The sequence below is a fragment of the Catharus ustulatus genome, chromosome 6, assembly GCF_009819885.2.
Source record: "Catharus ustulatus isolate bCatUst1 chromosome 6, bCatUst1.pri.v2, whole genome shotgun sequence".
Classification (NCBI taxonomy): domain Eukaryota; kingdom Metazoa; phylum Chordata; class Aves; order Passeriformes; family Turdidae; genus Catharus; species Catharus ustulatus.
In genome coordinates, this window is record NC_046226.1 from 37,983,106 (window position 1) to 37,998,781 (window position 15,676).

General features: G+C 47.6%; 1 protein-coding gene across 5 annotated transcripts in view; it reads right to left on the reverse strand.

Moving 5' to 3' along the window:
• The window catches only part of MAPKBP1 (mitogen-activated protein kinase binding protein 1), a 101,676-nt gene extending 87,489 nt beyond the window's left edge, over positions 1–14,187 (reverse strand). For 4 of the 5 annotated variants that reach the window (XM_033062140.1, XM_033062142.1, XM_033062141.1 and 1 more), the window contains exons 1-2: positions 14,102–14,187; positions 13,032–13,374 (exon numbers count right to left, since the gene is read on the reverse strand). In XM_033062140.1, the coding sequence (XP_032918031.1) occupies positions 13,032–13,148 (117 nt within the window). In that variant the 5' untranslated portion in view covers positions 13,149–13,374; positions 14,102–14,187. The remainder of the gene's footprint in view (positions 1–13,031; positions 13,375–14,101) is intronic. The other variant, XM_033062139.1, reaches the window with a different exon arrangement.
• Between the last annotated feature and the right edge of the window lie 1,489 nt (positions 14,188–15,676).

Here is a 15,676-nt window from a genome sequence, read left to right on the forward strand (position 1 = left end):
CCACCTTCCACAGCCTTTTCCACTGAAGATAGAGTATCTGGGAAGTCTTCTTGAATCAGCTGTAAAGAAGGGAAGCCCTGGGTCTACCACTTTCTTCTATTTATACCAACAACATTACTGCACCAGTTCAAACATATTTTATATATAGCTCTGTGGCTTATTTCCAGGCAGAAGTAACTCAATGCTGGTGTACATATGTTTAAACCACAGCAATTGGAAACAATGTCCCATAAACTCTGTTAACTGCTGCTCCACTGTAACCAGAACAGGCTCTACAACTGCAGAAACACAAGCCATGATAGGAAAAAAAAAGTTATCCACTCAGAAGCTAAATAAGCCAGTTGCCACCTGCACAGCACTGACAGACTTCCACTGCAGCCCCAACAGATTTATAGCTGTAAGTTAACAGCCAGCTCTTGTCACATCAAGATACAGTGTCTGACTGCCAAGACACCACATGGAGGTGACCAGGGTGTGGGCCAGCATAAGGGCAGGCATGCAATACACAGAGCATCTGCCAGTATCCACTTGCATTTCGTAAACTTAAGCGTGGACAAGCAGAAGATAGACGTGCACAGCTCTATTTGCAAACCCTGTACTGAAAATATCAGCATTGTTACCATATTATAATGAGTCTGACTTGAACCCAGTACCCATAAGCTCACACACTGAAAAGAAACAGGAATGCCAAGGGGCAGGAGTCCTGGCCCAGCACACAGAGAGTTTGTACCTCAGCACTGGTTGCAGGGGCCACAGTGACACGTAGATGGGGAAGACACTTGCTAGAAACCTCACAGGTTACTGATGCCAGGGCTGAGCCTAGGCTTTAACATAACCTCAGGTGAGCCAAGCTGCAAACAGCAGCCCACATGTAGAAAAGCAAGAGGTGATAATTACCATGCCTTTCACCAGACTGTCCCTCTCACAGACTTCAAACACAGCCCTGACAGTCTTCCCAATACACATAAAAACAACCTTTCATCACATTTTTCTCTGCAATAGCTAAATACCAGGAGGGTGGATGGGGGGGCACAGAGATGTGATTAACACGTTTTTTAAAAAAGCTTGCCTTTCTTTTGCCTTAACCCAATGGGATTGAACTTTAAAGAGGAGGAAAGCATAATCAACACTTCAGAAGTATCTAAAAAGGCACGGCACCTTTGGTTATGGGAAGTGGAAAAGTTAATAACCACCATCTCAGGCCTCAGAAGAGACAGGCGTCTCTTCTCCTGGGGTATAAATAACCCAGCTTTTTCCTGCATAAACCTGTTTGTAGCTTCAGGGATGGAACTGCCCTTCCTGAACATGCCAGGCCAGCATCTTGCTTGGATCAGAGGAGGCTCTGTCACTCTGTCAGAGAGCTTCTAGATGGGGAGAAAAGGGGAAAACAATTTCAGGGGTGATGACAGTGGTACAAAACAAAAATGGAAATTTCTCTGATCAACTGCTTATTTGGGGGATGTGAAACAGGGAAAGAGAAACAGCCTCTGTTCCAGGTTTCACAGGACTGGTTAGCAACATGTGCAGGAAATATAGATTATTGGACAAAGTGCAGTTGAGCTGGTCAAAACAACATGACAAAGACAACCACATGATATACATATAAGGCATTCAAACAGATACAGTTATGTGCATTAAATGAATCACACACAGACTCTGATCCTGCAATCAGCCACAGAGACACTTATCTTTACATCCTTTGGGTGAAATGAACCACTCACACTCATACTACCTCACCACATAAAATTAAGCACATGCTGAAGCACCCACAGGAATGGTGCCAGAGTTTGCATTCAGTTTTCCTTTAAACCTTTCAAGGTCATCACGACTCTAAAAATGCTACAAAGAGTTGCATAAGATTGTGTACATTACAGCTGTAACATAATACCACTGTCAATTTGTGAGCATGGGAAAAGAGCAGGCTGTAAGTTACTGTACTAACAGGCACACTAAGAAAAGTCACACTCAACCAAACCAGAGTATGTGCTTCGTATTAAACACACACACAGAAAAATAGAAACATAATCATGCAATCATCCAACCAAGCCTCAGCATTTAAGTACGCTCTACAAGGCAAAACGCTGCTTGGCAGCTCTTTACAGTACTTTCCTTTCTGGGGATCTGAGAAAAGCATCCAAATGAAATCACAGTAGAGAGTGGGAGAGCAGGACATAGGACAAAACACAGGCAGCAGACTTAGAAGCAAATTTCTCTTCCAGAGAGATGGCTGCAATGCATAGGCAGCATTCCCTCTGCTGCCCAGAGACAAGACTCTCTCCCCAGCAAGGGAAACCACCCACTTTGACATTTTATTATGGGTTTTGTTTCTAAGACCTTCTTTCTGTTCTAACTGCTTCTGCAGCTACAGAGATCAGTAATGATTTATAGTTCTGCCATCTCCTCAGCATGAGAGATCCTCAACTCAACTAATCCCAAATGCTACATAAATATGTTTCAGGCCCCCAACTCCCTTCCCCACAACCCAGGGCAGGAACACCAGCTCGTTTCTGTCTGGACAGTTATAGTACTTTTTACACAGCCTCCTCCTCAGCCAGGGCCGGCAGCTAAGGAGGGCCAGGTTGCTCTTCCCGGTACAACAGGCCCTAAGTGACAGAAAAAACTAGGAGCAGAAATAAAGAGATTACTTTGCTTGCCAGCAAACCTTTAGGCAGTAGGTGATGAGTGTTCCCAATTGTTTTAAACCCCTGGAAAATACTGACAGCAAAACTAAATGCCTTATTGCAACAAGCACTCTTCTCAGGGGAACATCACATGACTGTCCACAGCAAGCAGTATTTCTCAACCCCTGGTAACCTCAGAGATCCCCAGGTGCCCCGTAAAACACTTCTCTTTCACTGAAGAGGCAGATTTTTCCAAACTAATGAGACAATTCAGTTTCCTTGGCAGAAATGCAAAGCCAGAAGCTGCCCAGTGCATCATATCTCCTAACATGGAGGGCAACATTACTACTCAAGGCAACCTGGTGGTCTTTCCCAGCCTAGCTGGTCAGCCAGGAACTTTGGCCACCAGAGATCTACCACGAAGGTCCAAGCATTGTCTGGAACAAGACAGGCTCTGAGCATATTATAGAGGGATATTGTATTATAGACTGGGAGCTTGATTGTCTCCTTTTCCCAAATGTGTGTTTAAACTAAGCTTCTCAGGGTTACCAAGGGCCACAGGCAGTGGAGGGCCATCCCCAGCCACTGGATACCCACAGAGCCAGAGGCACGATCACAGCGCTCCTTCCCAAGCACACCACAGCATGTCCATGGCCACAGGAGGCTGCAGCTTCTGGAAGAAGCCAGGGCAGAAGCCATGAAGTTGCCAGCAAGCAGGCAGGCCAGGCCATGCAATTGTGGCCTGGATGCTGTGTGGCTCATTGGCTCTCACCCTGGCCATGTAGAAAGTCATTAATCAGCCCCCTGACCATTTTATTAACAGCCATGTTTACACACTGACACTCCTGGGCAGAGACATTCATTCCAAGGGCCTGGAGAAGCTTCGACACACAGCAGAGATAGTCCAGGCACCACATCTTCTCCCCCAGCACCATATTCATTTTGGTGGAACTGATGGTTCCATCAAAAAAGCATTTTTTGCAGGTCTTGGACATCAAAAAGCTTATTTACAGCCCTGCTACAGAAAGTGGGCCAAGAACTTCACAAAGCAAGTGTCCATAGGCCACTCAGCACGACAGTGATGCAGGAGACCTGCTCTTTCAGAAGTTACAGCCAAAGCAGGCAGTGGCAAGGAAGCTGAAGAAAGCTGCCTCTCTCCCAGAGCACCTCACCCTCATCCTCCCCCAGCAGCAGTTATTCACGCTGCTGATTGCGTGCTAATACATCTCAACAGCTTAGCTTGGGAAGCCTGCAGAGACAGGCAGCACAAACCACGGATTATCAGGGAGGAAGATTATCCTCCCAGTGCAGAGGACAGTAGAATTCCAATTCCAGCCTCAAAAGCTGCTCAGGCTTCTAGAAACAGCTACATTCATGCCTACCAGAAACTCATCAGAAATATTTGTTCATGCATTTCCCTGAGAGTACTTTATGTCATCTTGTATCCATTCCACCCAACCACCACTCCCATAGCAGGGTTTGGGGTACACACTGGGCAAACACAGCCCTCACAGTTTGGAAAGGTACACAGAACCATATCTAAAGCCTATCTGGCCACAGTTCAGTCCAGGAAAACTAGATGAGTTGGCACAAGATGGGCTTAAGCAAAAAAAGCAGATCCCAAATTTGTCAGTACCATTTCACAGTCAGAAATGCTTTTGGACCCAGCTGCTCAAGAAGGATGACACCCCCAAAGCAGGTTTGAAACAACTGTGCTCAGAATCACTATATCTAGTTCAAAACTGGGAGATAAGCCAAACACAAAGAATTATGCAGCTGTTTTAAAGCCCTGGATGCTGGGACGCTTTGTAGAAAGTGGAAAAGTATCCTGTCTGTTTTACACTGAGGGGAAAAAAAAGAGGCTCAGAGACAGTCTGAAAAGCACAGTACATAACCTAAAAACTTTAACTACATTTTAACAGAAAATTACACAGCTCTATTTCAAGGTTTACTCTACCTTTATACAGTTCAGCAGCATAGAAGCACTGCTTAAGAGCATGAAAAACATCACTCTTAACCCTCACAAAGCTCTTGCAGAAAAGACTAATATTGATGAAATAGAACTGGCAGAAAGAAGTCCTTTCCCTGGTATAGCCCGTTTCTCTCAGGGACAGGATCATTCAATAGACTCTTATGATACTGTGTTACCATTAAGATAGCTCGTTTTTGGATCTCAGTTTGCTAATTCTTTCTAGCACAGACAAGTGCTTAGGCAAGTACACCTGACACTGATGTCTTCTCAGGGTACCTCTGACACCATCCCTATCCCCTCATGGTTCCAGTCAAACCATGGCCACGGCCAAAGCACAGAGAGAGTTCTGAACACCAAGACCTGCCACCAAATAAGGAGGTGCCACCAAATAAGGAGGCAGGTCTTGCAGACACTCCTTTCACCCTCAGTCTTATTCAATGTTTCAGCATCTCCAGCACCTAGATTGTATTAGAGACTGTGCAATGAACTCAAACTCCTTTGGTGCAAAGCTTGGCCTGAGCAATGGTGCTTTTTTTATTGCTAATGAAACCATCCCTAGTACAAACAAGACTTCAAAGGCAAGCAGCCCCTTATGTGCTACTCAAAGGTTAGCAGCCAATTTCAAAGTCCTTGGGAGACCTCAAAGGCTACCACTGTTGAGCACAGGAGAGGTAGCTAACACTTCAATACTGGCACTTCAAACAGCTATCCTGTGCTGAGCCTGTCTATCAATATGGAAGGGTTTCTGAAGAGGCAGCACTGTTTTTCACAGTGCCTACTTGGGAGGAAAGCTTTACAACTCTAGATCCTTGAATCCGTGGGCACTGCCATAAAATTGCCTTCTCCTTTCAGAAACTCCTCCATCTGCCTGCTCTCAAGACATTTGTTGATGTTATGACACTCTGCTATGATGCAACTTTTGATAACCTACCTTGTTTCAGAGAAAAGAGTCTCCCTGGATCGATGGGGGAAATTTCAGGCTAACTGTGCAAAGTGTCAGGGAGATGCAGATATTAAAGGAGCATCACTGTAAGGAAGGAGTACCATTCCTAAAATTTTATCGGAAAAGAAATCTCATATTAATTGTTATATCAGATTAGCTATCTTGACCAGCTGTGAATTTCAATACTGTATTTGGGAGAACAAACAGGCCTGAATTTTATTGCTATTGACTCGGAAACTCTGAATACACCAGCAGTTCATAGTCTTCTACAGTACTATTTTCAATCAGTTTCCTCACAGTAACTAACAACAGTACTGGTCTCCTGGGACACTAGCAAATTTACAAGGCTTACTGGGGTTTCCACAGCTCTAATTCTTATGGTGCTTAATCTGCTTGAGCTTGTTGGAAAGTCATCATCACCAGAGCTACTGAAATCATTAGTGACAATGGGACCAAATCAGCATTTACAACAGCACCGCTTGCAGACTTTCAAGCAAACAAATGAACAGAAGTCACCACATGGCAGAGGTGAGAAACATCCCTGGTAATCTACAAGAGGTTGGGCTTTGTGACTAAGGCTAGGACTTGGCCTTAGAGGATCAAGATTCAATTTCTAGTCTCAGACTTCCCGTGAGAGTTTGGAACCATGTCTGTACAGAAAAAGCATGTTCCATTCCCTCCATCCCTTTAGCTTTTTAAGCCTGAAGCTCCTCTGGGTTGGGTCTACTTTATCCCATCTGTCCAATGCTCACAAAAGCAAGATAGAGAAATGGGATGCTCCTGCAGTCTATGGTCATACAAATACTAGCAACAAGTCATCTTTGCATTGATGTTTTTGAATACAGATCACACAGCACAGCTGATTACAACAGCTGCAGGCCTCAGTTGCATTTTCCTTTCACAACACATGAACATGCTCAGGGCAAGGATAAGCAGCCCTGTGGTGAAAGGAAATAGTAGGAGGGTTTTTTGAATTGCAGTAGCCACCCTTTGGTGGGTATAGCCTCAGCAAAGCCTGCAGGGTTTCAGGCACAGGGACCAGCCCACATCTGGAGCTGGGAACCAGAGCAGTGAGCGTGCCGCAACCCTGCTGCGCACATACCAGAGCCCTCAGAAACTTCCAGCTATGCGGAGGCAGGTACAGCAGGCACAAACACAAGCCTGAAGTAACTGAAACTGCGCTTGGTGATAGTTAATTATTCAGTCCTTAGCTGGGATCACTCAGCATTAATGTCAGGGCTAAGCACTGTTTGAGTGCCATGTAAGCACCACTCCTGGCACCAAACACCAAAACCTTTGAAAAAAGCCAAAGAGTAGCTAGTGTATGTTTGCTTTCACACTCACAGTAAAAAATTGTACCACGGCTAATCAAGCCATGACCTGATCAACAGGAAACAAAATATCTACTTCCATTTTCTAGGCCATCAAAATGCTGACCACCACTTTCTCAGCCAGAAATTGAGGTGGTGCCCTGAAGTTACTTTCCACTACACACAGAGGACAGTAAAATAATATACAAGTCATTTTACAGGTACTTATAGATCCCTGATGATGGAAAATCAGATATTGGGCCAGCCTGGCCTGACTCCCAACCAACACTTCAATTGTTCTGCCCTTCTGAAACACATGAGGTGATACACCACAGGAAGGGCCAAGCATGCAGCTAGTGAAACAGATGGTACACTCTGAAGGAGGTCTCTTTCCACTGTGTCTGAGGATGCCTTTCTCCACCAGCCCCCTCACCACAGTGAACAACAGCTCTGACTAGCAAGCAGCAAATGTACCACCTGCAACACCTCTGAGCAGTTCTGACCTGCTATCTTACTATCCCAGCCAGGTCCTTGGCAAACACTACACGCTTCACAGGCCATGGACAAAAGGGGGGATTCTGTGCACAGCTCACCCAGCACAGCAGGGACAGCAGTGTAAAACCTGCTTATGAACCTCTCCAGCCAGGTTAGCCAAGTCCCACAAGCCCTCTCAGAGGGTGCCAGCTCATCTGAAGAACAACATTCAAGGCAGGACCACAGCAGCTCTGAAAGGCTATCCACGTAAGCAGTGTATGACCATCCACAGGAAGCAAGAACCACTAAAACCTACAAGGCAAATGACCTAGTTTGTGTTATTTATGCTGACTTCACCCCAGCACAACATCCATCATGTTCCCCCTGCCACGGTGATGCCTTCCTGCTGTCTTTCACAGTAAAGACAGCACATGATTTAGGGGTTGCTAGAAGGATGGATCTTACCAGGAACCTTGCCTCAAGGTTGGCAAGAAGTATCACAGTGTTTTATGGCTATAACTGCAGGCTACAAGACTAAATACGTTGAATTGTTATATTCTTTTATATCCACTATACTCCAAGAACCAAAGTCAACTGGCACTGCAGCTCACCAGTAGAAAAACTCTGGCTTTGATATGCTCTGTGAATGTCAGTCACATTTAACACCGATGTTTAGACCAAGGGAGCTAGCCAGATCACCCTGTATTTTCATGACAAGGCATATCATTCACAGAGTGAAGAATGGAATAAGAAAATGCTGTGTATGAAACTATTAACACACAAAGAATCATCCTGAGCACCACATAGCCAAGGAAGGAATAGAGGGGGACCAGAGCAACCCAAGCAGGGAAGCATTCAACCCCTGAGCTATGACACTCTCAGTTGTTCCACTGACTCTGTATCTACAGATACAGACACACCACTGAAATGCAGATCTGGCTATGGAGAACTCAACCAGCCCTTGTCTTGTGCTTTAACAGACACTGTTATAAGCCTGACCAGAGACAGACATGAAATCCCTTCTATCTCTGGACAGCAGGCCCTAAGCTGTAGAAGCAATTGGGGGTGTTTAGACTGAGCAGTGCAGAGCTGTGAGAGAGATTCCTAGCTATCAACGGGGGTCAAGCAATATTCGTGGATGCTGAAGCAGAACAGGCACAGTAGCAGACATCCAGACCAGGGTTAGAGGCATTCCCTCATCCACGCCCTGGCTGCACCGGTCCCAGCAATGGTAGGCTGAGCACTGCTAAGTAGGACTACAGTGGAACGAAAAGGGTGAATGGGGCAATACTGCACTGAATAGCTTCTCAAAAGCACCATCATTTTGTAGAAGACCCTTCCAAATCCTGCCCAAAGAAAAGCTCATGTCAGCATCAGTCAGGCTGCTCCCTAACTCACCCACACAGTCAGGTAGCTCAGCCCCACATCCAGCTCCCCTGGGAGCCCATCAGGTTCTGCTGCTGCAGGACCAAGTTGTTTCCAAAGACTTACAAAGAATCCCACTCTACAACAAGCCTTGGCTGCATCTGAAGTTTAATAAGAGGTGATGATTTTCAATGCATTTTTATCAGTGAAACAAACTTGTGTGGTTTTTGGTTCTGTTCCAGTTCAAGTTCAGCAATTTTCAGCTGATTCAGTTAAGACTGGCAGTGGTCTGACACCGATTCATGTTGGAAGCTACAATATTTTCAAACAAAAACGACTCTGTGCTGAAGGCAGGAAGCTACAGGTCAGGCCAGAAACATTACTCCATTCTCCTGTGTCCAGGTCAGCCTGTGGTCCTAGCTGAGCCCTCCAGCTTCTCAGGGGATTAAGAAGCTGGAGAACTTCGTTAGGAATGACAAGACATGAGGGGTCTGAAGCTTCCATGGATCTGCTTTCCTCTTAAATCTGTGCAGGCTCACTGGCACAGAGGTACACTTGTTTCTACTGGCTGGCAGCAAGAACAGACCATGCATCACCAAAGGAGGACAGGAAACCCTGTCCCACTAGGAGCAACTTAGTCAGGGCTCATTTTCAGAACAAAAGCTCTCAAGAAGGTTTTGCAGAGCCACCTAGTCCAACCCAGCATCGTGGGGCAGGGAACAGGCACTCCAGTTGCATATGTTTGCATGCCACTCGGAGAGGGGAGAGACCACAACACAACAGCTCCCTGCTGAATGACTTCCTGCTGAGGAATTCAAGTTTTAGTCAAAGCACTCTTTTAAACAGGCAACTTGAAATATTTCTGGCTTAGAAAAAACAGGAGAGATCAAAGAAACCAGCATCAAATTCCAAATTGTTTCTTTGATTCGCTGGCTTCCTGTTTCAGGGAAAGCCTGTAGCAGGTTTTGTAGCAATTTGTTTCCACATTGACATTCACAATCTGATTTGACTAAGGATACCCGCACACACCATCCCCCCACAAAACAGATACAGCTACGCCAGTTAAAAAGAGGTTTATATTTACAAATATAGAGCTCAACAATACAAACAAACCCTTCAGGAACTGTTCTTGCTTAGGTACATTACTTCTGTGAGCAGGGTACTACAGCAGCCAGGACATTTTAAGGACAGGAGATGGGTCAGGCCTCAGCTTCCCCTCTGTCCTGATAGTGCTGCTCTGCAGGGTGATTCAAAGGCACTTAGTGCCCAGTTTTTAACCCTGTGTCCCTACTGGAATCACAAGTACGGTGACCAGATGCACGGCTGGATTTCTGGCAGGGCTGGTAATCCTCTAGAAATTGAATGCAGGCCAATCAACTTATCTGAGGAAATTTTAGCTTCCAACCGCCACACCAATACATTACAAATTCCAACCGTCAACAAGCCTTAGACTTAAGCCACGGTACTCTAGGTCTATATTGGTTCAACACAAAAGAACGGAGATCTGGAGAGCACAGCAAAAGTGGATTCAAGCCATGGACATCAGAAGACACACAAAAAAAAGAGAAGTCTAAACACAGAACTAGTCAAAAGCTGTTTTCAAAACGCAGTAACAAAACCAAACACTACATCTAATTTGTCAACAAGATTTACTTAGAGATCCCATTTCTTCCCCACCCCCCTTTTCCTTTTCTTAAATGTCCGTGATTACCTATTGACTCTTTAGTTTTACTTCTGTAGAGATCTCTGGAGCTCTACAGTAAAACCATACATTAATTACAGCAAGAAGTAAGTCCTAGTGGAAGTCACAAAACAAGTTCTCTCTTGTACAGATCCCAGCACACTGCATGTCCTGCACTGCCATCATGCAAAATACCTCTATTTACCCACACTCCCCCTTCCACAGCAATGCACAAACAGGTCTCTGCAGAGCCAGCCTCCCACAGACTGCCCACGGCCAGCCCAGCATTACATGGCTGCTTCACTGAAAGGAGGCAATTTCACAGGCCTTCTCTTCAGCAAGGCAAACTGTCCAAGGAGTGTGTCCCTAACCACTGAGACAGCCTGGCAAGCCTCACAAGCCCAAAGGGTTCCTTAGGAAACAGCCAGGACACTTCCCACTGGAGGGGGAAAAAAAACAAACCACCACAGTTCATGGAAGTTTAAGCAATTGCCACTGAGGGTGTTTGTGCTTAAATAGAGCACCTGGTTGCAATAAAAAGTTGAGGGACTCAGAGGGCTGTTGAAGGCTGGGTCTTCACCTACATCTGCACATCTGATGTCTAAGATGACTAACTTCACTGGTCCTTCCATGCTTCCACCTCACCAGTTTCATAGAGCTCTTGGAACAGTTATTTCTCAAAAAGTCCAAGAGACAAAGATGCCTCAAAGATTCCTTCCTGCAGGTCAGAAAAGATCCTTGAGGAGTGATGTGTATGGTGGCCAGTGTTAGTCCCAGAGGTTTTTATGCACACACCAAATAGCAGACTGAAACCTGTTTCTGCTATTTTAGAAAAACAGAGCTGCTTCTCACCTTGGAAATCAGAGGAGCACACATGCAGCAGAGAGCATGTCTCCACACATACCAAACATCTGTCAGATCTTTGATAAAGGGCCCACCCTTTCCATTTTGATCCCTCCAGCTGGCCCACTCGATGGCAGACCCTAACTCATTTGAGCTAATTCAGAGCAGATCACTTCAGGAAACCAACACCTGCACCTAACTCCTCATAATGCCAAACTGATTCTGCCAGCCAACTCTCTACTAGTTCCTTTGCACCTCACTGATTAACAGCTCTTACTAATAAGATGGACAAAATCCAACCCTGAAACCCTAGTTTGATGGTGCAGAATGAATCCATGATACCACTCCCCAGGGCTCAGACAGCGCTGGCTGCACACTGGGAGACAGCAAAAAGGATAAAATGCAGCTCTCCCAAAAGGCACGTGTAAGGAAAGCAAAATGAAACGTGTGCCACAGAATACCCGGGGTATGTAGCAGCAGGTCCCAGCCCCAAAAAGGAGTGCACAGACTACAGAGCCAAAATCAAGTGCCCACCACGTGGGAGTACAAGTGGCTTTTGTCTCTTCCAGCAGAAGTCTCTGCAGAATACAGACCAACAAACTGCTCCTCAGCAACACCAAACAGCACGCTTCACTGGCAGTCCACAGGCTGCATGAAATGCACTTACATGCACATGCACACATTGAGGTCAAGCACAAGCACCAAGGACTTTCCCCTAGACAACTTTGAGGAAGCCATGCATGTTTTTCTCTTGCTTGGCAAGAGAAGAATACTGTGTTCCTTGGTATTAAAGAGCCATCTAAGGGAAACTCTGACCTGAATCAGAGTTCTGAGAACAAGATGTCATGCTGCGGAAAGGTACAGTGCCATTTACTTCCCCTGAAGTTTTATGTACACTCTTGACTTCAAGAGAGAGATTTTGAAGAGACCAATGAATACACTTTTCAGACATGTATTACAAGCATTTCTTATTTATTAGCAAGTCTTTACAAAAGGGAAGGGATTAAGTTTTCTATTTATGGAGACAGAGTTACACAAAGGCTGAGTGATTTGCCCAGGGTTACAGGTGAATCAGTGGTAGGGACAGAACAAGGTGCCCTGACTCAGAGGCACCTGCTGTCAGCACAAGGCAATGCCACCCAGTTCTTGTGGCCCTGAAGCCAGGCTTAAGTCATCCTCTCCTCATGACACCCATCAATTCCCAGTGAGTGAGTGTTTGTCACGAATTCTCCAAAACACCAAGAAAAATTATGGATTTTAAGAACCAGTTATACCAACAGAAGATAACCCCAAGGAAAGGTGGTCTGAGGCACACAGAGGAAAGCACACCCCAACCTGTGGAAGACAGAGCTATATGAACAGACACCTCCAAGACACGTTTCACATCTTTTAGATCATCCTTCCCTTCACAGAACTTTCCTTTGGAGGGCGAGAGCACTTGCTCACACACAACAGGTGTTTCTGTATCCTCAGGTCCCAGTAATGCAGGTTAGCAGCTGGTAACATGGAGGAAGAGGCAGCACTGCATTTCTCCTGTCAGTCATCTGTAACAACTCCACACATCACAGTGTGGGAAATCCCAAAAGCTTTCTGATACAGACTGGGTTTATATCACACAAAAATAATGCTTCAAAAAAGGAACACAAGCTTCAAGAAGGATCTGCAGCAGAGCAAAGATCCCAACTAAAAGACAGACCAGCCATGGATCAGTTCCTCCGCATCACTCTGCAGTTACACCAGGTCTCCCAAAGACCATTATCAGCACAGATGGAAACTTAGACAACAAAGTTAAAGCATGCTGGCTGCACCACACAGCACTCACCTTGCTGCCTATATCTTCTCTCTTGTTCCCAGGCTTGCTTCTCCTCAGCTTAATGGAAGGGGAGCGAAGTAGATTTTTGATCCGACTTGTTATCGTAGACCCTTCGACTGACATCATCTCCAGGTGCACAGAGGTATTCACCCCACACACAGACTGTGCCTGGGGAACAAGCCCAGGTTTGAGGCAGAAACACCAATGGGCTGAGCTTTGCTCCCACACATTCACATATCTCTCAGCGATTCTGCTCGGGAACTCCACTCCTGTTACACTGCAAAGCTATTCACAGAGGCTGGCAGACTTTCCTTTTGCAGATTCTAGAGGATCAAATCAGCAGCAATCTAAACTGAAAGATGTACCATGAGTCAATACAACGTTCACAATAAATTCAATTTCAGCCTCATTCTTTGCAAGAAATATAAATGCAAATATCAATTAACACATCCACACCAATTCCCAAATCCAAAATTTAGAGTTTGCACTTCAGTATCATCTTATGACAAAGACAAAAATTCCCACCCCTTGCTTTAGCTCCGTACACATCCATTTCATCTTACACTTCAGAGCCTGGAAAGCACAATGCTGTACTTGACTATTAAACAGAGTCGCTGAAAAACCCCGAGAATACACACGAGGGAGTTTTTAACTCTCACAAATCTATCTCTGTTTTAAGTCCACACAATTACATAGTGTGCAATACCAGATAAAAAAGGCATTTGATGGTTCCGCGTCCCCCCAGCCCTATTTATAAAGTGAATCAAGGAGGCACTACAGCTGCTGCCAAGGATTACAGACCCCGGCCAACACCTTCACCTTTCCCGAAGAGCCGGGGGTGGCCGGGAGGAAGAGGGATGCAGTCAGAGCCTGCAGTGAATTATCCTCCCGGCTTCTGTGCAAAATGGGGGCGGGAGGAAGAAAGAGAGAGACAGAGAGAAGGGGAGAGAGAAGAGAGGAGAGAAACGTCCAAGCCAGCCCAGCCGGCAGCCTCCTCCCTGCGGCGGCAGCACTGCGGGTGAGGGGCCGCGCCTCCTGCCCCCTCCCCAGCCCGCCCCGCCGCGTTGAACCTCTCCTACCTGGCGCCCAGGAGCGGCGATCCCGGCGCCCACGGTGCCCCGCAGCGCCTGCCCATGCAGCCGGCCTGCCCCGAGGAGGGGCCGCGGCGCGGGCCGCCCCCGCGGGCGGGGCGGGGGCCGTACCCTGGGCGGCGGCGGCGGCAAGGAGGGGGCGGCAGCGAGGGGGCGGCTCCGCAGTGCCAGGTGCGGGCCAGGCGCTGGGGCCAGGCCGGGACCCGCCCGCCGAGCCCGGGAGCGCAGGGACGCGCCCGCCCGTCCCGCCGCGCTCCGGCCCCGGGCTCAGCCCGGCCGCCCGGCAGCGCTACGGCGGCCCGCGCGGGCCAAACCGCCGGGGGCGGCGGAGGGAGACGCGCGGCGCTGGCGGAGGGATCGCGGCACGGCGGCCGTGCCTGGCTGTGCGTTCGGCCCGTACCGGGCTGTGCGTGGGGCCCGTGCCGGGCTGTGCGTGGGGCCCGTGCCCGGCCGTGTGGGGCCCGTGCCCGGCTGTGCGTGGGGCCCGTGCCCGGCCGTGTAGAGCCCGTGCCCGGCTGTGTGGGTCCGTGCCCGGCTGTGCGTGAGGCCCGTACCGGGCTGTGCGTGGGGCCCGTGCCCGGCTGTGTAGGCCAAGTGGGACCCAGGGAAGGTCAAAGGCACGTTGCGGCCCGTTCTGCCGTACCCGCCGCCCCTCAGGACCCACGGTTGGGTCCCCCCGCCTCCACCGAGCCCTGTCACCCTGTCCGTCTTCTCCCCGGTTGAACCTGCTACTGTAGGGTCTCTGGAGAGATGGAATGCAGGTTGGCTTAACATCCAGACTTTGTATAGTAGTTCCCAAAAATTATGAAACTACATTTGCCCTGGCGCCACCACCAACAGCTAAGCAAATATGGAGCATCCCTTGGACAGTGACACCAGAAATCTGGAAAAATGCCCATACATAATACAAGAGGTAGGACAACTGGAGATGTCATTCAACCATCTTGGTCTCTCAAAAGGGTGGCATTGTTAGTGCAAATTAGTGTGTCTACAATTCAAGTACACTGTTTGTGGACCTCTGACTTTAGTCATTTACAAATCTTGGGTGTCATTTACAAATCTTGGGTGTCATTTACAAATGAAGGATGTAACCTTGTGCCGCCACAGTTTGGGACAGCTGACACTTCACATCTGGTGTGTGGATCTTTTACTGGGACTACAATGTTCACAGAGGTCGTGTGGAGGCTGCCGGCAAAGACAAAACCGTAAGCAGCTGAGCTGGAAATTCCTGGATGACCAAGGGAGTCCACAACCACACAATGGCATGGTAGGGCCCCACTGCATAGGTTCCCACCTATGATGAAGTCCTGGAGCTCCTTCTCCCCTCAGCTCCTCGAAGTTTTTGTTAGGAGTCTGGCAGCCCACTAGCACATCGAGACGCCCATGGAATCAGAAATTCGGCCACTTGTGGGCCGGCTCCTAGCAGGTGAGAGCCTAGAAGAAAAGATACACCAGGCCAGCAAGAGGGTTTTGTCCTGGTGCTCTCTGATACCTGTTACCCGTGAACAGTTCAGAAGCCACTATGCTAATTCCCATGCTTCCCAAGTGGGAAGAGAGACAGCT